This window comes from Chelonia mydas, chromosome 8, assembly GCF_015237465.2.
Source record: "Chelonia mydas isolate rCheMyd1 chromosome 8, rCheMyd1.pri.v2, whole genome shotgun sequence".
NCBI lineage: Eukaryota > Metazoa > Chordata > Testudines > Cheloniidae > Chelonia > Chelonia mydas.
The window spans coordinates 90922194-90946142 of NC_057854.1; the positions used below are offsets into that span (position 1 = coordinate 90922194).

The following is a 23949-nucleotide window of genomic DNA, read 5'->3' on the forward strand; positions in this document are numbered from 1 at the left end:
GAATTGACATGTGAATTGGACCCTCTAGGGAAAGGTGTCTAGCGTTATACACAAACCAATGCCTTGTTTAGGACTGTGTGGAATTTCAAGATGGTAATTTAGCAGCTTTTGTGGCCAGTCCATAATACCTGTCAAAGGCATCCGTAAAGGTAATGAGGCAAAACTATGGCTACCCAGAGTAATGAATATATAGGTGAGTGATTTGGCAAGACCTGCTGGCAGCAAGTCAGGACAGGTGTTTAATTTTGATTAGTATTCATTAGTTTGGGTGCCAGGTGTTAACAGTATAATAACATTTATTTTAACTATGCACACACATCTGTATACAGGAAAAGAACTTAATACATCTTGATTCCCTCTGGAGTTTGCGTAGGAGATGAAAGAAAGCCGTTTATAAAAATATAAATGGTGTTAGAAACAAAGCTGTGGGCTGGACTGAGATTGAAATCTTAACATCAGAACAAGTCAACTCAGGGCTGACACTGGTCATTATGAACTGTGCAAGTCTGCCCAGAAAATGTTTGATGGGATCTAAATAAATAAAATGTGATTATGTGCTTTGTGTGTTGTGTGTAGGTGTATGAACACATTTTACTTACAAAAAATCTCTATTAATGCAATGATAAGGTTTGCACATTTAAAAGCTCAGAAATCAAGAAATGCCAAAGTTAAGGCTGGTTGTGTAAACTTACCTGTGCTCCCTTGTGGATATGCAAAATTATGTGATTGCATCTTATTTCTCGGTTAATGCAACAGAACATAATACAATATTTTCCCCTGTTTTTTCCCTATTTATTCTGAAAACGCAGTTCAAAGGCTTAGAAATTCCTTTCTAAAAACACATTTTTTCACCAGGACAAGCAGAGTCTCCAGGCCTATTTACAAATTTCAAACTTTGGCAGGTTTTATGGTAGCCTCATATAGAAAAGTGTTATTAGAACTTTTTAAAGGGAATGGGATCTTTATTTCACTTTGGCTTAACTCTCAGTGGGTTCAAGTGACTCTGTTCAAAGTTTGCAAAAAAAAAAAATTCTTCTTCATTCAGAGATCAACTAATAAAAACATAATCCCAAAATATGATTTTTTCCTCAGAAAGTGAGAAGTGTGTGAAAGCAGGATGTTATGATGGCTACTGCTTTGCATAATTATAATGGACACAACCAAGTATCCACCATTGTGTTTATTTTACATATACACTTCCTCTCCCTATATATACACAAAACACATGGACATATAATCTGAAAAAGACCACATGGAATATTTGATAAATATCTTGATAAAGATACGTGTTCCCCAATATACCAAAGGTTACTGCTAATGTTTGCTATAGGCCCTACCTAAAATATCTGTTTCCAAAGTCCTCCAAGGACCCAATCCTCTGAAGTAGCAAGTGCCTACTAGGAGCTGAGAAAACTTGGAACTTTGCAAGATCAAGCCTTTTATCTATTAACAAATTAAACTGATACCTATTGTGACAGACCCAGACCAGTGGAGTATAGGAGTCTGGTAGAAGGCACATATATTGGCCACTGGATAAATAGTTTTCTGTTCCCTGAGTGACCAAAGCAGGGGCTGTGCTAGAGCAATCAGGAACCTGCTAGAACCAATTAAGACAGGCAGGCTAATTAAGACACCTGGAGCCAATTAAGAACATACTAGAATCAATAATGGCAGGCAGACTAATCAGGACACCTCGTTTAAAAAGGACCTCCCATCAGTTAGTGGGGGTGTATGCAAGGAATGAGAAGGCATGCTGTAGGAGGACTGAAGAGTACAAGCTTGATCAGGCTTCAGGAGGAAGATCCTGTGGTGAGGATAAAGAAGGTACTGGGGGGAGGTCATGGGGGAGAAGCCCCGGAAGTTGTAGCTCTAGCTGTCATGCAGCTGTTACAGGAGATGTAGATAGCTGTTATCTGCTGGGCTGGAACCCAGTGTAGAGGATGGGTCTGGGTTCCCCCAAGTCCTGATCCAACACAGGAGGAGTTGACCTGGTCTGTGAGCAACACCAGAAGGGAAGGTCTAATTTGGAACGGGATCTGGCTTGTCCGCAACCCATATGGGACAGCAGAGACTAGAGCTTGTTCTCCATTTCTCCTATGTTAGCCAGCAATGAGGTTAGCTGAGTGTACGGCAGGTTTGAGTCTCTAGCACAAGAGTCTCAAACATGTGGCCCGTGGGGTTATTTTCTATGGCCTGCCAGCTCCCTGTGGCCCTCCTGCCCCCCCCCCGCATTTATCTAGAGTGTTTCTGGCCCGCTGCACACTGGGGCAGGGCAGGCTCCCCGCCTGCCCCTGCGCCGCTCTGGGAAGCAGCCAGGACCTGGGGAAGGAGGGGCATAGGGGGTCTGTGTGTTGCCCTGGCCATGCCTCCAGGTACCTCCCCCGAAGCTCCCATTGGCTGCTGTTCCCTGTTCACAGCCAATGAGAGCTGCGGGGGTGGTGTCTGGAGGCATGGCCAGGGAAACACACAGACCTCTGTGGCCCCCCCCCCACAAGGTTCCGGCCGCTTCCTGGAGCGGTGCGGGGGGGCAGGGCAGGCAGGTGGGGAGCCTGCCCTGTCCCTGGTGTGCGCTGGACCGGAGCCAGCCCCCCTGCACCCCAACCCCCTCCCACACCCTCCTGCGCCTGGATCCCCTGCCCTGAGCCCCCTCCTGCACCCTGACCCCCTGCTGCACCTCACACCCCTCCTGCACCCTGACCCCCTGCCCTGAGCCCCCTGCTGCACCCTGAACCCCTCCTGCAGCCCCTGGGGGCAGAGTTGGGGTGGAGATTTTGGGGAAGGGGTTGGAATGGGGGAAGGGGTGGAGTGGGGATGGGGCCAGGGCACCGGGGGAGGGGTCAGTGATGCGGCCCTCGGGCCAATGTACTAGTCCTCATGTGGCCCTCGTGGTCATTTGAGTTTAAGACCCCTGTTCTAGCAGAAGCGGCCAAACTGAGGGCTGCCATGAACCTCTGAGGTGAGCAAATCCGCCATAAAGTGCAGGACCCAACAAGGTAGAGGAGGAACTTTATCACACTATGTATCTGTATATCTAGCCATACTCCTTGCACTCAAGGGAGAGATTTATATGACAATATAGCAGGGACGGGCAAACTGTGGCTCGTGAGCAGCATGTGGCTCTTTTACAGTTAAAGCACATCTCTTTAAGTCCTCCATGCCCTCCCCATTCTCTTCCTATCAGACTGTTTGGGGGAGCTTGGGGCTTCTGCCCTGCAGTGGGGTGGTGGGGCTAGGAGCTTCTTAACGGACTTTAGTTACCATTCCCAAGCAGCCAAGCGTGTAGTGCTGTTTGCAGCACATTTGCTTCTATGATATTACAGTGTTTGGGACCCGCCTCTCAGGTGGTGTAAATTGGAAGAGGTCTGCTGATTTCAGTGGTGCTATGCTGATTGACACCAGCTGAGGAACTGTCACTATATTTTAGTAAGAAGCTATTTGTGCCTTTGCAGACTCACCAGTTTTCCTGTAGCACTTTGGCCTCCCTCGTTCAACCAGAATCCAGGCACCATGGCTGAGTAATAGGGACCCCAAACACCAGGCACAAAAATGGGAGCATCACTTATCTGAAAAGACAACAGTAAATCTAGTTAGTCTAGTTGCCTTCTGTTTGACACAGTATTTCAAGGGCTAACATTTAACAGCAATTAGGAGCTGATTCTAGAAACGCTCATGGAAGTCCTCTGAAATAGTGGTTAAAGCACGAAGGGACATAAGAATCTTTAGTGCATCTGGCACATAAATATCTTGCGACACCGGCTACAACAGTGCCATGCGAACACCTGTTACCACTTTCAGGCGATACTGTTAACAAGAAGCAGGCAGCATTATCTCCTGCAAATGTAAACACACTTGTTTGTCTGAGTGATTGGCTGAAATAGAACTGAGTGGACTTTGTTTTATTTTTGAATGCAGTTTTTTTACATAATTCTACATTTGTAAGTTCAACTTTCATGATAAAGAGATTGCACTACAAAACTTTTTTAGGCTTTTGAAAAATACCATTACTTTTGTTTTTTTACAGTGCAAATATTTATAATATAAAGTGAGCACTGTGCACTTTGTATTCTGTGTTGCAACTGAAATCAATATATTTGAAAATGTAGAAAATATCTATTTAAATGAATGGTATTCCATTATTTAACAGTGCAATTAATTTTTTTAATCATGCAATTAATCACGATTAATTTTTATTCGCTTGACAGCGCCCTAGTTTCAATGAACTTTTTAATTGGATGATGTTCCCTGTGCCAGATGGCAATCAAACACTAATCACTGATTAAGCCCACTCTAAATTTTAGTCCCCTATCTCACTGGCCCGTCCTAGCATGCGCATCCTGTAAATTTTCACAGTTGAGATTCAGCGTGGAACTTCATGGTCCATAGGGAATGACCCTCCACTACTTACATAGTTCATACACACAATAAATAAAAGTCCCAGTCCTGCTCCCAGTAAATGCAATGCAGAATTCCCATTGAATTCAATGGGAGCAGGCTCAAAACTTTAGTAGAAGATGATTTTGGTAAAGTTTAGGCAGCGCCCACTAGAGAAAGCTTATTGGCATATGCACATCACACATTTAGTAAATATACCAGCAGAAAGGTTTCTGCACAAACAATAGTCTGCTCAAGCTGTCATCTTAAATTACAGATGATTCTCAAGAGTAACATGAAATTAAGTAAGAAAAACAAAGAAGAGAAATTGGCTTCCCAAATATTTCTCAGCAATCCGCAACCCTGATTTCTCTGGGGAATAACACAACTGTTCGTGAGAGAATCTTACTCAAGTGTACCCCCACTATCCGCCTCGATGTTTTGAAATACTTTTGTTAAAGATCTTTTGTGCTGAATGACATTTTTGCACAACTAACTGCAGCCACATCTCATTAAAAAAAGCATGAAGAATGACTGCCCTGCCCCTGAATTCAACAAGCCATGCAGGACATCAAGCAGATGTGTCCACCAAAAAGATTGCGAAGGGTTGCTTTTTGTTTTTTTTTTAAATACTGCAACAGGCTTAAATTGCAGAAAGGGTGGTTTAGGCTGGACATTAGGAAAAACTTCCTATCAGTGTAGTTAAGCACTGGAGTCCTGACCCACAGTTCTCTACTCTAACTCAAGACATCACAGCATCTCTAAAGAGGAGAAGGACCATGCAGAGCAGACAGGACTTGGATTTTTAAAGTCTCATCCAAAATAGTCTCAACACACCGAACTTTGTGGTAGTCAATTTACCTATCTTGAAAGGATGAAGAAACTGCAGTTCTAGAAAGGATAGCTAATCTAAGTCAGAGGTTCAGACCACTGAGCTATACTCTCCTACACATTATGGATAAGAGATTGACTGCACAGACTAGGTACACTAAATTACAAGGCCCTCTGAAAATGAGACGTTTACAGACTTACAGGAAGGTTGGAACATGTTTTTGCTCCATTGTTCTTTTCCATATTTCCTAAAGTACTACCCCAGTATTCCGAAAACTGTCCCATATTCTGTCAGCAGTGACTAGAAGAAGCAGATTGATTAAAAGACTGAACTGCCCTTGGAGCTGGTACTGCTGGGAAGCAGGGGATTCTGAGTGGCAGCAGCCAGTCTCTGTATTTTGGAAAATACCCACAGGAATTTGCCAGGACAGGATGTTTCTGTGCTGGCTCATATCTAGTTGCACTGAGACTTTCCTATCATCTTCCTACCAAAATACCATCTGTATACATTCCAGCAAACTTTCAACACATGTATGGCACAAAATGAGAGAGTAACATATCTATGCATTAGTGAATAAAGCCAATGGGGCTTGACTCTTATTTCTTCTGCAGGGTAGGATGATCAGACAGCAAGTGTGAAAAATCGGGATGTGGGCAGGGTGGTAATAGGAGCCTATATAAGAAAGACCCCAAAATCGGGACCGTCCCTATAAAATCAGGACATCTGGTCGCCCTACTGCAGGGAGAAGCTTTCTCCTTCCTCTCCCTTTTAATTACTCTGGGACAAGGAATGTTGTGTTATCATACAGAGGATTATCTGCCCTGTTCCCGGCATCGTTAGATTTCTCTCTCCCTCCAGCTGCTTCCCCCACCTCAAACAACTTCATACACTTTCAGCTTTGGCAGGGTAGGCAGCTAAGGAGCATAACTGAAAATAGTGGTCTCTGTGGAAAAGGAGAGCTGAGAGGATTCCTCTCACCAGAACAGATACAGAAAGTCTTTGAAGAGCAGTGGCATGAATCATCTTCCACACCTGTATGTAGAATATAAATAAAATAGCTTGGCATTTCCCTTCCCTGAATTAGATTTGGAGGATGTGTGACGCCTGCAGCTGCCATCTGTATTTTCATAATAAAAAACCTAAACTCTGTCTCAATTTACGTCATATGCAATCCCACTGGAGTAAATGGGCCTACACAGTGGAAAGGGTGCAAAATTTGCTGCAGCTCCACCATATTTACAGTTTTTTATTTTCAAATAGAGAATTCCCCCCTCCCCCTGCACTAATGCCATATCCTTTCCAGATTAACCTGTGTATTGACTTTCAACACATCCATGTGCTGGCATGGATAGATCATTACTAGTGCCATTACTTGTCTTGCTGAAGCTTGGGAAAAACCATAGCCTTCACAGGGCAGAAACAGCCATTTTGGATTTATGAATAGGTGATTTTTATTTCTAATGTGAATAGGAGAGGTCACCATTCTGGTCTTAAAAGCTGAAATGGGTATGAGGAGGGAGACCCAGATTTTCTGCCTCATATCTAACCAAAATTGTTACTCAGTATAATGAGACTTAGCATTCAGATAGCGTTTTTTTTGTCTTTAAGGCACTTTACAAACATTATTTGATTTATTACTTATAACACTGTCACCACCTCCTTTGGCCAGTTTTACCTCCCTGATGAGATAGGTTAATATAATTAATTAACCTCATTTTAGTAACCAAATCGTGAGACTGACACACATGGAAGTTAAATGACTTGCCCACAGTTACAGAGAGAATCCCTGTCAGAGCCACGATTAACACCCATGTGGTTCCTGGCTCCCAGGCCACTGCATGATATTTACTGCCACAAGTACGTAGGGGGGGGTGTGAGACACATTTGGACCTATTCACATGGTGAATTCTAATATGAGGCAGCACAGCCCAAATCTATACTCATTTAAGTGGATTAAACATATTCAGAGAAAATATTGCCCTCTCTCTCTGATGGTTACTGACAGACGTTCTCTGCTGCTTTTAGAGAACAATTTCTGCCACATGGTATTTTAGTTGGGATAGCAGAATTTTTTTATGGAGGAAGCTGCTGCCTTTTCCATGTCTTCCCAAAAAGCACATACCCACCCATTTATCAAAAATGTTTTGGAAGATTTAAAATATCTCCTAGGTTTTGATCTGGACAAACTGAAGAAATTGTCTGAAATAAATAGGATGATATTCAATAAGGACAAATGCAAAATACCCCACTTAGGAAGGAACACTCAGTTGCATACCTACAAAATGGGAAATGTTTCAGAGTAACAGCCATGTTAGTCTGTATTCGCAAAAAGAAAAGGAGTACTTGTGGCACCTTAGAGACTAACCAATTTATTTGAGCATAAGCTTTCGTGAGCTACAGCTCACTTCATCGGATGCATACTGTGGAAAGTACAGAAGATCTTTTTATACACACAAACCATCAAAAAATGGGTGTTTACCACTACAAAAAGTTTTCTCTCCCCCCACCCCACTCTCCTGCTGGTAACAGCTTATCTAAAGTGATCACTCTCCTTACAATGTGTATGATAATCAAGTTGGGCCATTTCCAGCACAAATCCAGGGTTTAACAAGACCGTCGGGGTGGGGGGGTAGGAAAAAACAAGGGGAAATAGGTTACCTTGCATAATGACTTAGCCACTCCCAGTCTCTATTCAAGCCTAAGTTAATTGTATCCAATTTGCAAATGAATTCCAATTCAACAGTCTCTCGCTGGAGTCTGGTTTTGAAGTTTTTCTGTTGGAATATCGCAACTTTCATGTCTGTAATCGCGTGACCAGAGAGATTGAAGTGTTCTCCGACTGGTTTATAAATGTTATAATTCTTGACATCTGATTTGTGTCCATTTATTCTTTTACGTAGAGACTGTCCAGTTTGACCAATGTACATGGCAGAGGGGCATTGCTGGCACATGATGGCATAGATCACATTGGTGGATGTGCAGGTGAACGAGCCTCTGATAGTGTGGCTGATGTGATTAGGCCCTGTGATGGTGTCCCCTGAATATGGGAAATGACTGCCTAGGAAGGAGTACTGTAGAAAGGGATCGGTGGGGTTGGGGGGGGAGGTTGGTCATAGTGGATCACAAGCTAAATGAGCCAACAATATAACACTGTTACAAAAAACACCACCACCATTCTGGGAGTGTTGTAAGCAAGACACAAGAAGTAATTCTTCTGTTCTACTCCGCTCTGATTAGGCCTCAACTGAAGTATTGTGTCCAGTTCTAGGTGCCACATTTCAGGAAAGATTTGGAGAAAGTCCAGAGAAGAGCAACATAAATGATTAAAGGTCTAGAAAACATGATCTATGTGGGAAGACTTAAAAAATTGCATTTGTTTAGTCTGGACAAGAGAAGACTGAGAGGAAACATGATAACAATTTTCAAGTACATAAAAGGTTGTTACGAGGAGGGAGAAAAATTGTTTCTCTTAACCTCTGAGGATAGGACATGAAGCAATGGGCTTAAATTACAGCAAGGACAGTTTAGGTTGGACATGAGGAAAAACTTCCTGTCGGCATGGTTACGTACTGGAATAAATTGCCTAGGGATGTTGAGGAATCTCCGTCATTGAATATTTTTAAGAGCAGGTTAGACAAACACCTGTCGGGGACTGTCTAGTTAATACTTAGTCCTTCCATGAGTGCACAGGACTGGACTAGATGACCTCTAGTCCTACGCTTCTATGATTCTATATTTCTACTCTTCAGGTGAAAGAGAAGTTCTGCATTTTCTAGCAGAGAAGATAAAGAAAAAGAGTTCTGTCTGGGAAGGTTTAACCTCAGTGTGTACTCTATACAAGATTATACTAATATGTAAGATATGTAAACATTATAGAGAAATCAGAAACAACTGAAATGATGAATTCAGTTTAACAGTATTCAGCTGTGGTACAACTGCCAGAAGGCACTTTTTGTTATGAATAGATCATTTGGATGAGATACAGACCTGATTTCAACCCTGACGTGCACTAGGAAAATCAATGTCAAACTATCTGGGATCAGAAGGCGTGAGGAGCGTATCTGGCAATGCACAAAAATATAAAAAGGCTATAAAATATATGATGCTATGTAGAATTATGCTATGGTACCAAAGGACCAGTTTAAACAGCACTGGCATGAGATTTATAAAAAATATGGCTTAAAAAAATTCCAAAACTCAATTGCAAAAGTATATGTGGAAGAAACAAATTACTCACAATTATCGTTAAAAGCTAACTTGAAATAAATGTAAGTGAATCAGTGGAGTCATTGTCTTTAATCCAAATTAAGATCATGTAAGTTTTCAACACTGACATTTGGTACAGACAATGAATGGAGCAAAACACAGACCTCTAGAGCATAGAATCATTTTAGCCTATACCCCATCCATAAAATGAAGTCACAAGGTAAGCAATATAGATTGAGTTTAACTGGTATTGTTTTGCCAGAACAGCCATAATTGACCAGGCATGCACAGATGTTTCCTCCTCAGTTTTATGTAAATGTTACTGTAATTAGAGACATGATAAAATAAAACAGGTGAGAGCCGTTTTATAGAAGCATGAATTCCCGCAGAACTTTCCTTTTTAGTTGACTCCATGTGTTGATGGTGTAACCTTACATGAATTCCTTCCATGACTCTATCTGAGAAGTTGGCTATCAGCTGAGAAGTAAATCTTTGTATTAATAAGGTACACCGCAGTATGTGTATCCTTTTCCATTTTCACCACTCCATCCGAACGGGGCCTCTGTGACAAGCTGGCAGAGTTACAGTACCAGGATCGGATTCTCCTCTCGTTCACAATAGTTTTACAATGGTGTAATGTCATTGATTTCAGTGGAACTACTCTTGATTTACATCAGTGTACATGACAGCAGAACTGAGCCCGCAATATACTGTCAGAGCATTTGGCGACATGAACACTTGTTAATGAGGAGCTAGGTCATAAAGCCTGTTTGAAATTTTTTCATCTATCAGCTTTTACAGATGGTGGTACAGAATAATAGCTGCCTTGTTAGGGTAAGGTACATAAGGAACAAGATCCAAGATATTAAGTGAGAGTGGACAGAAAAAACAGTGCTGTATCAATCACCAAGTAATATATGCTGTCTATACTTCTGGTCTTTGATCTTTGACAAGTCAGCTACACGCATTAACTAGTGTGTCTTCTAACTTTCAAGTCTATGCCTTACTATAGGTTGAAAATATTAATATTCATTCAACCCAAGGCTTTAATACTGATGGGTATGATCTTATTTTAGTAATCATTCTATTGTTTTGCTGCTGCTAGCCAAGTGAACACACCTCCATAACAGAGAATGAATGAAGATCAGTTTAAAAAAAAAAAAAGTGTGAGAGAGAGAATTCAGAGGGAACACAGAGCCTTTCATCTCTAGGTCTCTGGTTTGAATCCCACTCATGTTATTAGCTATTGAATATTATGATTTGGTGACTTTTCAATGGCCTATATTAATTTTGGTGGACTCAGTGTAGTTCCCAGATGTCCACTCTGCAATTGCCAAAGACAGGCCAACAGCTAAATGGGCACAAAAACTGAACTACCCTTCAATCCTAGAGGCAATTCCCCGAGGCCAAGTTAAAGAAAACTAAACTAACCTTGTAAAAATTTTTTACATCACATCAATAATTTCTACAATAAAATGTAATGGAGTTCAAGTTGCAGCCTGATGCAAAAGATTAAAAAAAAATCAATTAACGTATGGCAGCTCAGACGTGTACTCGAAAGAAAGGGAAAACGTTCACTGCAATCTTTGTTACAGGTGTGTATATTTTCAATATGGCAAATCCTGTGATGTGTACAGCACTTATATTTTTGTTTGATTATATTCTCCATAAAGCATAGGCTCTGTGGCAATCGTTGGTTTGTTACATAGCTGTACAGTTTTTGTGATGTGAAATCACACACCATTCTATGGCTATCCACAGCAACTGAGCTGCATTGCAATGATACTGGAACCAAGCCTGCAAACATTTGTGCTTGTGAGTAACTATAAACGAGTAGCCCCACTCAGGTCAAGGAAGTCAATGGGAATTGCTTGGATTAGGAAAGAGTAAAAATAGAGTAAGGACCTCAGGATTTGGCCTAAAGACATTTGTATGAAAACAGGAACTTTGACTGTTCCTCTGATTCTGTTATTATTCCCCAAATCCTCTGAGACAACAAAACTTGTTGCTATGGCAATTATAAGAATTGGGGATAGACCGGCCTTGTGACACTTGGATCAGGAGTAAGATTGGAATCTAAAGATTCCCCACATCTGAGGCTTGGATCTAGTGTTCCAATTCAGACTCTCCTCTAATTATAATCTCACAGAGAGAGAACTGTCAAGCACAAGTAGATGAGCTCTTAAAGGTTCCTGTTTGTAAATATCCTGAATGCCAGCACTTACAGGAACAGAAACAAAAAATAAATGACATGTATGCAGAACTATTTCTAATTTTCTAAGTTTGCCATGAAGCATTAACTGCTCTTCCAGCAATAATCTTAAACAGGGTGTATGATTAATGCCTAAGAAAGTAACAACATTCTTGATTGTCTCAGCTCTGCATGTGTTTCAGGTGAGTTATTATGAAATGGCATAATGTGCTGTACAGTTTGGCCTTATATCTAACAAGAGTTAATGCAAAGAAAAGTTTATCAAAATTATTAAACATTTCCACTATGTTCATTAAAAACAAAATAAGGAAAGGTATTTTAACACTAATTTTATGATCATGATTAAAATATTAACAAAGCATAAGATTTACCTAATGGAAGATATGTCTATCTTTACTTAGACTGTATTTTTAAGTGGGGGAAGGGATGCAGAGGAAAATCAGTCTAGGCCAATATTTTCAAACTTGGGGGCCAGAGTTTCAGCTGGCGTGCACATAAACTGATTGAAACCTGCCATGGATCTGGGCAGACTGCAGATCTACACACTTAAGTGATTGGTCTGATTTTCAGAGATGCCAAGAACCCCTAGTTACCATTAACATCCAGGGTCAGCATTTCAGAACCCCAACCCAGCTACTCTGGAGCCCAAATATAGATTAAGGTGCCTAACTTTAGGAACCTGAGTCTGAAAATGTTGTCCCTACTGTTTGAGACTCTATAATTAGAAGTGCCACTGATTGTCTGTACAGCTGAAAAAGGCACCTTTTCAAGTCAGGAACAGACAGTGCCTGGACATGGAAAAAGGGTGGAATTTGTCTGCCTTGAATGCTTCTGTTCTTTACTTCCTGAATGCAGAGGAGCAAGAGAATACTGGAGGACATGACTCCTGCAGTAGGAGTTTTGCCTAAATGAAGAGTGCAGCACCAGCCATTTAATCTAGGCTTTCAAAAATTAGGAAATTGTTGTGAATCTACCAAAAGGATCCCTGAGTACACAGCTCCATGGTGCACAACCACAGCCACCCTGGGAACATTTCATTTAGCTGCAACCACAGTAAATATTTACTACATTAAATATGTAATCAAGGACTTAATAAGCCAGGTTTTGGGGTTTTTTTTTAAAGGGAACCTAGCTGTTGACATTTTAAAAACAGCTCAACTACATCTTCATGCTGAACATTTTGAATACAGAAAAATAAAAGGATAAAAAAGTTGAGCGGTAAAGCGCCCCCTTTATTTAATGTAAATTTAACTATATGATTCAATGCAAGATCTATCAGGCCTGGTATTCCCCTGTACCAATGGAGGGCAATGTGGGAGGTGACAGGCAGTGTTTGTGCAGCCATCCAGCCAGGAGTTCTGCCAGGGAAGGACAGCTTTCAGTTGCAGTCAGGGGAGCCCATGTGGCAGAGGCTGCTTTGGGGATATAGTACATCATTGTATGCCTTGGTGACATGGCCATGCCTCTCCTAGGCCAGCTCTGCCGACTTTTCAGACTACATTGGCCAACTCCAGTTTCTCCAGCAGAGTGTGAGGCGTGGGTGCCTGGTGCCGCACAATATCACTCCTGGAGAGAGATTTTCTGTCACCTGAGATGGACAGCCCTGCATTATACTGGTGACCAGCGTGTCTCAAGGGTGAATTACTTGCTAATAATCTACCCATTATTTAAAAACTACACACAGTAATTTAAACAAGTCAGTGTTATTTAATAGAGTAATATATATAAATACTTTAATTGTATTTGCTTATTTTTCATTGTTACTCTGTAATAATAGCTTCCTGACTATTGCATTTTCCAGCACTGACAGAGCCTACATGTGAGAGACTTGTCAGATATTTAAAATATTACAACCAACTAACTTTTGCCTGGTTCCATTATGCCTGTTTCCTACACTTCTACTCTGGCCTCTTTTCAACGTTGCCTGAATGTTAAATCCATCTTGAGCATGGGTGTGGGTAGGCATACACCAGGTACACCATGGCATATAATTTATTTTCTTTTTATTCCCAAAGGCCAAGGCTTCTTATGGCAATTGGCCAAAAAAAGAAAAAAGTTTTAATCTGTTAAATTGTTTTTTGAGTAAAAAAAACAGTAAATTCCTAATGGATTCAGAAGCTTTTTGCTAAGCACTTAAGCACCCGCAGTAGGGCATTGATTTATTTTATCGTTTTATTTAATGAAATGTCTGGATACAAATTAACCTTTTTTTTTTTTATCATATTTACTGTGTCGCCTGCCTTGAAATGGGAACTACGAGTGCTTTGATAAATGGACTGAAAGGTTGTCTGGTTACATGATAGCTTCTAAGAGCCTAGTGGTGTCCTCAGCTGAAATGCTATTTCGTACCATTCTAAAGCAATACTGCTTAGTGACTCACAAGAGATAACTCCCACCCCTGCCACTCATTGCAATAGCTCATTGGGGATATTGGGCCTCAACAGAACTACACACCAATTTGTATCACCCCATTATTTTTACTCCTTTTCCACTGTCACAAAAACACTGTTCTTTATGAAGATTGTAACCCTTTAACTTCAGGACACATTAGTGTCTGTCTAAGTATAATCTTAAAAACGGCACATTTCATGACTATGACCAGTTAAATTCCCGGGAGATCGTCATAAACATGGACGAATTCCTCTTAACATTTCCAACCAACTAAAGGCAAAAAATTCAAACCTGAAAATCAGGTAGGGAATCTGAGTATCAAAAAAAGAATGAAACTTACTATAATACTGACTTAAATTCAAATGCAGAACAACGGCAGTGTCTCAAAAGAACATTGGGGTATGTACTTTTAACTCTAAACTTTTTACCTCAGATTGTAACCCCTAGAACCACACACAGGTTATGTCTACATTGAAAAAAAATATGTATGTTCTTCATTCAGGTTAAAATAGCCATAACAACACGGTATCATGGCTTTTAAGTTGTTTGCAGCTCAAGTTAAAAGCTATACGGCATCCTGAGGTTGTATTTGAGCTGCTAACCCAAATTAAAAGCCATGATACTGTATCTTCACTGCTATTTTAAACAGAATTAACTAATGTAGTTTAGCTCAAGTGAGTTAAGATCACACTTTTTGTGTGTGCAATGTAGACACAACCAAAGAGCAGACTATCAGCAGCACCATACCCCTTCTAGACCTCATGGAAGCCTTTCTGTTGGTCTAGGGATAAGGGAGGAGTAGAGGCTGAATGGCTGGGCTTCAGTGTGTGCGTCTTGTACACATTCGGAAATCTGTGTGGCTGGAGTGAGGAACAAAGAAGTAAGCAGAACCCTAAGTTATCTCATTGTTTCCACAGACCCCTCTCTATCTAGGGTTCTGGTGCAGCCCCAAATGGGAACAGTCCTGGTCAGCATGGCTGCAATGGAGATGTGTTGCCTAAAAGCTGGGGTGCGATGCCAGGGGCCAGAGCCAACACAGAGCCTCCGTAGGTTCGTCTACCCAGCAAGTGGCAGCCTGCAGCTGCAAGAGTCAGAGCCCAGGTTGGCAGACTTGGGCTCACACAACAGCTGCGTAGACATTGCAGCTCAGGCTGGAGCTTGGCCTCTGAAGCCTAGGGGGCAGGATGGGCTTCAGAGCCCAAGCTCCAGCCTGAGCTGTAATGTCTATATCATTATTTCTAGTGCCACAGAGCAAGCCCTGTAAGCCCAAGTCTGTCAACGCAGGCTCTGAGCCTCGTTGGGCTATCCTGTTCCATATCCCTTCCTGAAGGTTATGCCATAGAAGCTGGCCTTCTGCTACCAAATGTCTTTATAGTTCCTCCAGTTAGGGCCAAAGCCTGAGGTCCTTACTCAGACAAATCGTCAGATCAGACAGACGCTCACAGAGTGGTGAAACTCCTGCATGAACTGGAGTTTAGCTGCTGAATAAAGTGCCCTGAGCATTTAGCTCCCAGAAGGAAAAAGAAATGCAAAAAGTTACAACAGTAAAATAAACACTTCCCCTGTGTCAACACTGTGACTCATGTGATTCTTTATAATGGCCTTATCCTGTGAGGGGCTGAGCACCCATAACTCTAACTGAAATCAATGGGAAACATATGAAGAAAATCTCTCAAAATTGGGGCTGGTTTATTTTCTTCAGCCTGCATGAACATCCCAGTACAGTGGAATACAGTTCAAAAGATTTATTTTCCCTTTTTACCAGTAGGAAAGGCGTCAGTGGTTTGAGCTGGAACTCCCTCTATCTGTAATGGGGAATGTCACTAGTACCAGCAATATCTCACCTACTGGTAACAGGAAACTTCAACTGCACTCCCTAGGTGTTACTGGAAGTGTATTTACAGTACATAGGATGTGCCATCTCACACTGTTTTAAACATGCTGTTATTTGAAAAATTAAATGGGCAAAATACCGAGTGCTTTATTCAGTGTTTACTTGCTCCTTACTTACTGATACAAACTCCTAGTGACTGCATAAACACAGAGAGGACCTCAGGCTTATAACCCACAGTTATAAACAATGAGCTCAGAGTAAACTCTGATTCTCAGGCACACGGAGAGAAGGGCAGCAGCTAATGCGTCACTGTACTTTGCTCACACAACTATTGTACATTCTCCCTAATTAATTCTGTCCCAACTGGTGCTTCCCTCCCCCCCACCCCCGACTCGTAGTTGTAGAGGGAAGAAGAAACTCAGATAAACAACTGTTGCTTCATCAAGGGCTGCGTGAGACAGGATGGAGAACGAAAGTTCTTTGTGGTAAACCTGCTGCCCATGTGTCAATGGAGTTTTCCTGAATTTAGTGGTTTGCTGCTGTTTATAGAAATTAAAAATGTATCATTTGTATAGTACTGTGGCCCAGACAGTCCTTAATATTTTGCACTTACTGCATATATAGTACCTTGCATTCCAGGATCTCAAACCACTTTGCAGACAATTAATTCAACTTCCCAGCATTCCTGAGACATCAGTATTGCCAGGGGGCTGGAACAATTTGTGTAGTGGGGGTGCTGAGAGCCATTGAACCAAACTGTAAACCCTGGATATGATGGAAACCACTTCAAGCCAGGGGGTGCGGTGGCAGCACCCCCAGCATCTCTAGTTCCAGCACCTCTAGTTCCAGCAGCTATGAGTATCGCTATACCTATTAGTGCTCAAATTGGAAATTATTTATTTGTATTACTGTCGCAAAGGCTGTCTTAAAATCCTCTTCAAATGCCTTCTCTTCACAACTCCAGAACCCTAATGGACTCCTCCCAAGCCTCTTATCTCCCCCTTTTCTGTTAGGAAAACAGGATTAGAGGGGCATTGATGCATTAAAGAAGATGCACTAATCTTACTGCTATGTATTCTCCTGCTTTTTGCTTTTTTCCATTTCTTTATTGTCATCACTCTTTCACCCCATATCTTACACTTCGATTCTTTATTTATCTCCATACCATTTTCAGTTATTCATCTACTCTTGTTCTCTTTCTGTCTTATTCCATTTCCCCCCCCACACACTCTTTGCCGTATCTCTTTCCATTCTCCTCTCCCCCTACCAATGTGCCTCCCCTCAGTGTTGTGGCTGTCCTCTTCTTAGTCTCCTTGGTCCTCGTCTTCACCAGGATGCTATGATTGCATACCCTGAGGGTGCAATCTGAGCAGTTGTTTCCATTTTCCAGGTGGGCAAACGGAGGTGCAGAAGAAGGATAAGTGATTTGACAAGATCATAGAGCAAGTTGGTGACATGGTCATAAACAAAACCCAGGAGTTCTGTCTGAAAGTTCTATATTGTAGCCACTATATCGTGCCACTTAGTTGAAAACATTGCAATTTTAAAGAGTTTAAATCCCACCAAACATTTTTATTTAATTGAAAATTAAAAAAAAAAATTTAAAAAGAATCCATTAGACTGTCTTGAGTCAAGAAGCCACCTTAGCAAAGCATGTTTCAGCTGCACACTAGCCACTCCATTACAGTTTAATTCAGGGTCAAAGGAGTTAATATTAGGGTCAGCATAACCTCTTCTCTTCTCTCCACCAGGAAGCCTAGCACATAGAAAAAAGTGAACTGTTTAATAATCTCCTGCCCAGTCACATGAACAGAGAAGGCCAGCAACGTGAAAGGACAGTCAAACACACACAAATCTGCTTGTGATCTGAAGGAAATCCTATACCTAGTTTTATTAGGGGCAGATCATTCTGTTAAGAAGCTGGGATTTTATCTACACCCTGGGTCTCAGGCTAATAGATTTTTCTAAAATCAGGAGAAGGGTAACAAAATTGGATACTTTGAGTTTAGATGAAATTTTGTACCTGTCAAATCTGATAGTTCAAAAATATATTAAAAAGGAAACAAAGGAAAATCACCTTAAAACATTGAAAAGGAAGCTAAAATTCTGGCTTGTATCTACTAAAGAAAGGAATTTCATAGTGAATGGTTAGATCTTCAGTATATCGAGTTACAATGGGATACACTCATTAATTATGTGCTTTGGTGAACCTAGACAGGAGAAGTTTGATGTTTAAAGTGTGAATGTTCATTCTTTCGCTTTGGATTTAGGCCAGACCTAATGTTATTTTTATGTAATTTCTATATGGGATAATACAGTGATGCTGCAAGAAAATGCCAACAGAAACAGATTCTCAAACCTCAAACACCCTTACAACACAGCCCAGCACATAGCAGCAATCTGATTTACATTCTCCTCTCATCTCCTCCCTTCTCAAACACCTCCCCTCCACCGTTTGCTCCAAACCTAAGGAAATCATAGTTACAAAATGATGTCTCAAGGTGCTATCCTCTAGACTCTCAGTGGTCTCACCTTGGGAGGATAAGAAGTGGAGTCTCTTTGTAAAGCAAGAGATGGGATATAGAGTGAGGGAGGAGTCTTGCAGGGGAAAACCCTAAGAACAGCTAGCTGGGTAGGAAGCTCAGCCTAAAGCATATGTTTGTAGCCCTGAAGTTAAAAAAGAAAGGAAACGCCCAGGAAAGAAATGAGTTTTGGACACAGAGTCAGAACTTGTCTGTATTTCATTGTGTGAGAAATGTAACACATGTGGTGTTCAATACAATTTGTCCTTAATGTGGACAAGGATTGTCATGTTTAAACACATGCTTGCTGGTCATGGTTAACGGTGGGGCATGGGGCGGAAGGCACATTTGTCATTTACATTTTATATAACCCTGGAGGGAAGGGTAGGTAGAATTTGTAAATCTAAAGAGACAAACATTTAAAAAGTCATTAAATTCTTCTGTGCCTCAGTTTCCCACCTATAAAATTGGAATAAATCTCACCTCTCTTACATAGAAGAGCTATGAGGCTTAATTCATTCATCACTATAAAGTTCCTTGAGATACCTCAGATAGATGGTATTGCAAAAGTACATAGTATTATATATCAAACATCCCAATATACAGCTTTATGTCACACAAGCGTAGCTTGCAGTCAATCAGAGAATGAAAACTACTGCATTGATGGAATCTTCAAAGCAAAGCATTTTCACTGATATAAATGACACAGCTGCAGATTATTAGTCTTAGTCCAGTTTTAGAGAGGATTATTTTCCAAAGCATTTTCTCTGTCCATAGCTGTACCATGACACTCGCTTTGAATTCTAATGGCCCGCTCACAAAAGGGAAGCAGAGTTGACAGCAGAGTTTTCTGGAAATGTTATTAGGCATTATCTACTTATATACAATACAGTTATTATACTGCTTTCAATTGTATTCTCATGCATAGGTGGAGTTCTGGCCAAGCGTTGAGGAGTAAAACCTGGATTTCAGTGACAAATGAGCTAAATAGGACCTTTCCATTCTCTCAGTCCAAGATGTACCTGAGTTGAATTATGCCTGGCCATGAGCAAAGGAACCTTACTCCTAACAAAAACTTTAACAACTAATTTACCCAGAGAGCCTTCCTTTCATCTCTGCCAGGCTGTAGGAAAGGCTGGGAGGCAAGCTGAAGTAAACATTACACAGGCTCGGCACTGCTGGCTCTAAAGTAAACTCTTCGACTTCCTATTTACATTTCAGGATCTTAAGCTTTGCGGTTTTCTAGCTCTGCAAGTAAGTGCTTGGGGTTTGGGAGGCAGCCTGCATATGATCTCCAAACATCACCCATATCTTACTAGCCTTTATTAATAAAATAAAGTGGGGTAAAAAAACACAACCATCTTTTTATACAACGTTCTAGTGAAAATATTTCACTTCTCACAAAAAATATCAGACAAATTAATGCCAACAATGGGGAAGTGGAGAGGGATCTTCTTGCCAAGAGAGAGGGGGAAAAAAGTTTCATGAAAGAAAATAAATAAAAGAAATATTTGAGGAGTTGTGCTCTCTCTCTCTCTCTCTCTCTTTTTAAAGTATGTAGAAATGTAACCCCTGTAAGACCATGTGCTGAACAGGAATAGTACCATGGCATCCAAATACGCTCTGTGACCTTTTCCAGCTGCAGCGCCTGAGTCATGGGTACAGAAAGGATGGGCAACCTCTAACAGGGTGGTAAAATAAATATGGTTTTCATTTCACACAGCCCTCCCTGAATGTAAAATGTCTTCATTAGCTGGGAAGTCAGCATTGTGACGGCTGCCAAATGCAATATATAAAGCAGCAGAACTGAACTGAACGAGGACAGATTAAGGGAGAAGTTCCTGTCCTACTGATTTATTTCCCTCACTCAAAAGACACTAGCTTTATGATTCATATTCAGAGGAGAGGCCTTTTAGCAGAGAAGAATATTAAAAAGCAGGGAGGGCGGAGGTTTATTGGGTGGATGCTCTCAGTTTCACGGCTCCCTTCAAAACTTTTCCAAGCTGCTTCAGTTTCAATAGTTTTGCTTTTGTTTTTAATTTTTACTGCATTCTCCCGTCCCCTCCTCTCTCCATCTCAGCACCTCTCCTCTGGTTAGAAGGACAAATTGTTGCCTTCGCTAAATGCTACCCCAGCCAGCTGGCACCCAGATTCACTGCCCAAAGCTTCAGGCCCTGTCCCGTCAGAGACTGCACATTTCATCGCAGTGATATGCATGCAGCAGAGACTGAAGAGTGAAAGGTTGAAATCTGAAATCTGTGGTCCACAGATCCACTTGCCAGAAAGGAATTGCCTAGTGCCACCCGGCTAGATTAATTAGAGCTGGCAAGTTGAGCGCAATGCTTTTTGATTCCTGCAAGTTTTCCTCTTGGAGACAGTTTCAAGCAGCTGAGGAGTCCCTCTGTAGTAACTATTCAAATGTCTGCTGCTTTAACAACGTGGCATGTTCTGAAGAGGAGGCTCTCGTATGAGAGCCAAAATATACTGAATCCACTTGCTGGTCTGGCTCCCACCGAGATTACAGAGATCAGGCTACAAGAACACTTTGAGCCAGCGTGTCTCTGCAGTCTCCACCCCAGGATGTACTGCAAAGGACACGTACTGTGCATGCTCTGGGGCTGGAAATGTGCTTTAGACTCTATTTGTGTGAACAAAGCTGGCAGCTTGAGTGGATATTGTGGAGCAAAGAAGCTCTATTGTGTTTCACAGTCGTCATGAGTATCAGATGAACAAATTTAGAATAAGCTAATCGGACTGAAGTTCCTTTAACAGAAGAAGACAAAGAATAGCCCTGCTTGGTAAAAATAAGCATAGGAAATTACTTTAAAATAGTCCATAGTAAATGATGGGACAGCTTTGGATATCTCCCACTTTATTATGTACATAGCTGCTCAGTGACATCTCAAGAGAAATTGACTCTCATATCCCTGATGGAAGATGGTCTCATAAGATAGAAAAGAGAATCCCCTAAGGGATAAATTATTGCAGATTATTCAGGACTAAAGTTGCCATATTATTGAAGTCAGGTGTACACTGCACACACATACTACCCCTGCAAAATTGGTTCTTTCGGGTGTGCACAAGTCAGGTGACTCAGTACCTAACTACCCCCATGTGTGCGCTCCATTTACTCACATTTACTTGTCCAAGCCGGTGGAGTCAAAACTGACATAGGAGTAACAGAGGGGCAAAAAGAGAGAAAAATCAATCTGATCCAGAAAGGAAACTTCTTGACTGCCACAAATCAGAAGCATTGTCTCCAGAGAAGCCAAAACAAGTTGGACAGGAAGTGACAAAAACATCATGGGGGTCAAGTCACCTAAGCTAGGAAAATTAAAGAAAACCTGAATAGGAAGGGACACCATACCTTGTGTATTTGGGATTCAACCTGCCAGAAAATTCAGATCCCCCCCAGCCCACATTAAGATGAATTAGAGGCCAGAAAATGCCTCCCACTAAAAATGTCTCTGGAAACTCTCTTTGGCTGTGAATCCACAAAGATATGCATAGTGGAATGGCTGTTTTGGGAAGTAGGGAAGGCAGAACACTGCTCTCTGGTCAAACTTAGCAGGAAACAAAAGGCACAAATCGCCTATACATATTTTATGAGCAGGGCTGTTTTATGTAAATATCTCAAGACCTTCATTTAGTATGAATACATGGCGTATATTCTGTATTCATGGGACTTCTGGCCACATGCGAACACTGTTAAAAATGACAGTGAATAGTTTTGAAGATTTCAAGTTTGTAGCATCTTTTCTCTGAACAGCTTTTGAATACATTTGTCTGACTGTACATAGCACAACCAGTTCTATGTCAGTAATGAGATACTTTCCCCTGTAAATTATATTGAAAATAGCTGCCATTATTATTTATATAGCAGTGGTGACAGATGCCCCAGCCAGGACTGGGGTCCCATTGTGTTGGCACTGGAGAAACAGACATGAAGGTGTGTGCCTCTCTATCCCAAACAACTTACCATCTAAGAAACATTTTACTTCAAGGAGAAGGTTGTTTACTTATTTATGTTTTATTTAAATGAATTTGGGGCTCATGAAAAATGATAGCTGGACAGCTCTGGAGACTGCATGACTCTCATCCACTGGACAGAGGCAGCAGCTGTTCAAGCCTCCTCTCACAGCCCTGCTGTGAAAAACATGGGAAATATATTTATTTATTTTTATGACTATGTGTACGTCTGTTTATTTGTCTACCATTGCACTGATGGCCACCAAGGATCAAAGAGTTAATTTGGTCCTGGTTTTACATGTCTACAGGAAGGCAGGCAATGGCTTTAGATAACCCCAGTAACCAGTACTTAGGGGGACAATACAGGTGTCAATCCCTACCAAGATTACCCCTGACAATATTGGGGCTTCAGGGGGAATGACTGCAACAAAGGACTTTTGGAACTGTTCAAAAGCTGAGCCCCAGATGACAAAGGGGAAGAGGCAGTGTCTGGAGGGAAGCCAACAATACTCCATTCCCACGTATGTGTAGCCTTTTGTTGTTTTAAACCTTTTCTTTCTGATTGCTATGTTCCTACATATAAATAAATAGTACTTTGATTTGAAGAAGCTGTCCTGAGATGCTGCAGTTGCTGAAGGGAAGTCTCTTGTGGGTGTCAAAACCTGTCAGGCCTGCTAAGAAAACATGATTGGAGAACAGGGGAGCTGTAGCCTGGGGACCTGGTCTGAAAGTGGGTGAATTGTGGGAATCCACCCTGAGAGAAGTGCAGGCACTCTGTCACTTGAAAGGGGTGGGGAGCCAATCAGGAGCCATGAGGCTGCTGCCTATCAGACCTTTTGGGGCAGGACTTTCTGTGGTCTATGTCCACAACGAGTCATGGATAGTGAGGTGCACGGTGGTTATAGCTGCCGCTGGGTGGCAACATGGAAGTGTCTCTACCTAGCAATTCTGAGTTGAACACCTTACTGGTAGCCACAGAGACAGATGAAAAGTACAGCTAATCCTGTAACCATGACACCTGGCAATGAGTGGCAACGCTGACACGAAGAAACCACCTCTGAAGATAAAAGGATAACTCATTTGCCATACCAACTGAGAATGGGCTTCTGCTTAGATTTACTTTCAGAGTAGGCAGCTGAGGGTTGTGTGATGTGAATAATTGTCCAGACTGGCCAAACACTTCTTTTACAAAGGCCATGGACCAGACTTTAAATGATAGTGACTTTTGGTGACTACTAACCTAGAACTGGATTTGAACCAATCCACTAATTAGTTATGAAACTCTCTTTGGCCCATTGCTTGACCCATCCAAGTCTCTCAGTGGAAACAGTCTTACACAGTGGCCTGGAAGTCTGAATGCCCAAGAAAGGCAGTAGTTAATTCCAAAAATATAACCTCATTTGAAGAAAAAAAAAAGGGGGGGGGTATTTTACCACAAATGAAACTATTATATCCATCAGAAAAATTATGTTCAACATTTGTAACTTTTAAAATATCAAAGGGATGATTAGCAAAGTCTTTTGTTCAAATTCTTTTGATTCCTTGAGGTAATGAAAACAGGGTCATGGAGCTTCTCGGTAAGTTTAAAGTAAATGCCCTTCGCAAGCAATAT

General features: G+C 41.5%; 1 protein-coding gene across 9 annotated transcripts in view; it reads right to left on the reverse strand.

The window, feature by feature from the left end:
• FGGY (FGGY carbohydrate kinase domain containing) overlaps nucleotides 1–23949 on the reverse strand; it is a 350907-nt gene that overhangs the window by 55422 nt on the left and 271536 nt on the right. For all 9 annotated transcript variants that reach the window (XM_043520798.1, XM_043520801.1, XM_007059048.4 and 6 more), the window contains one exon: nucleotides 3456–3563. In XM_043520798.1, coding sequence (XP_043376733.1) covers nucleotides 3456–3563 — 108 coding nt within the window. The remainder of the gene's footprint in view (nucleotides 1–3455; nucleotides 3564–23949) is intronic.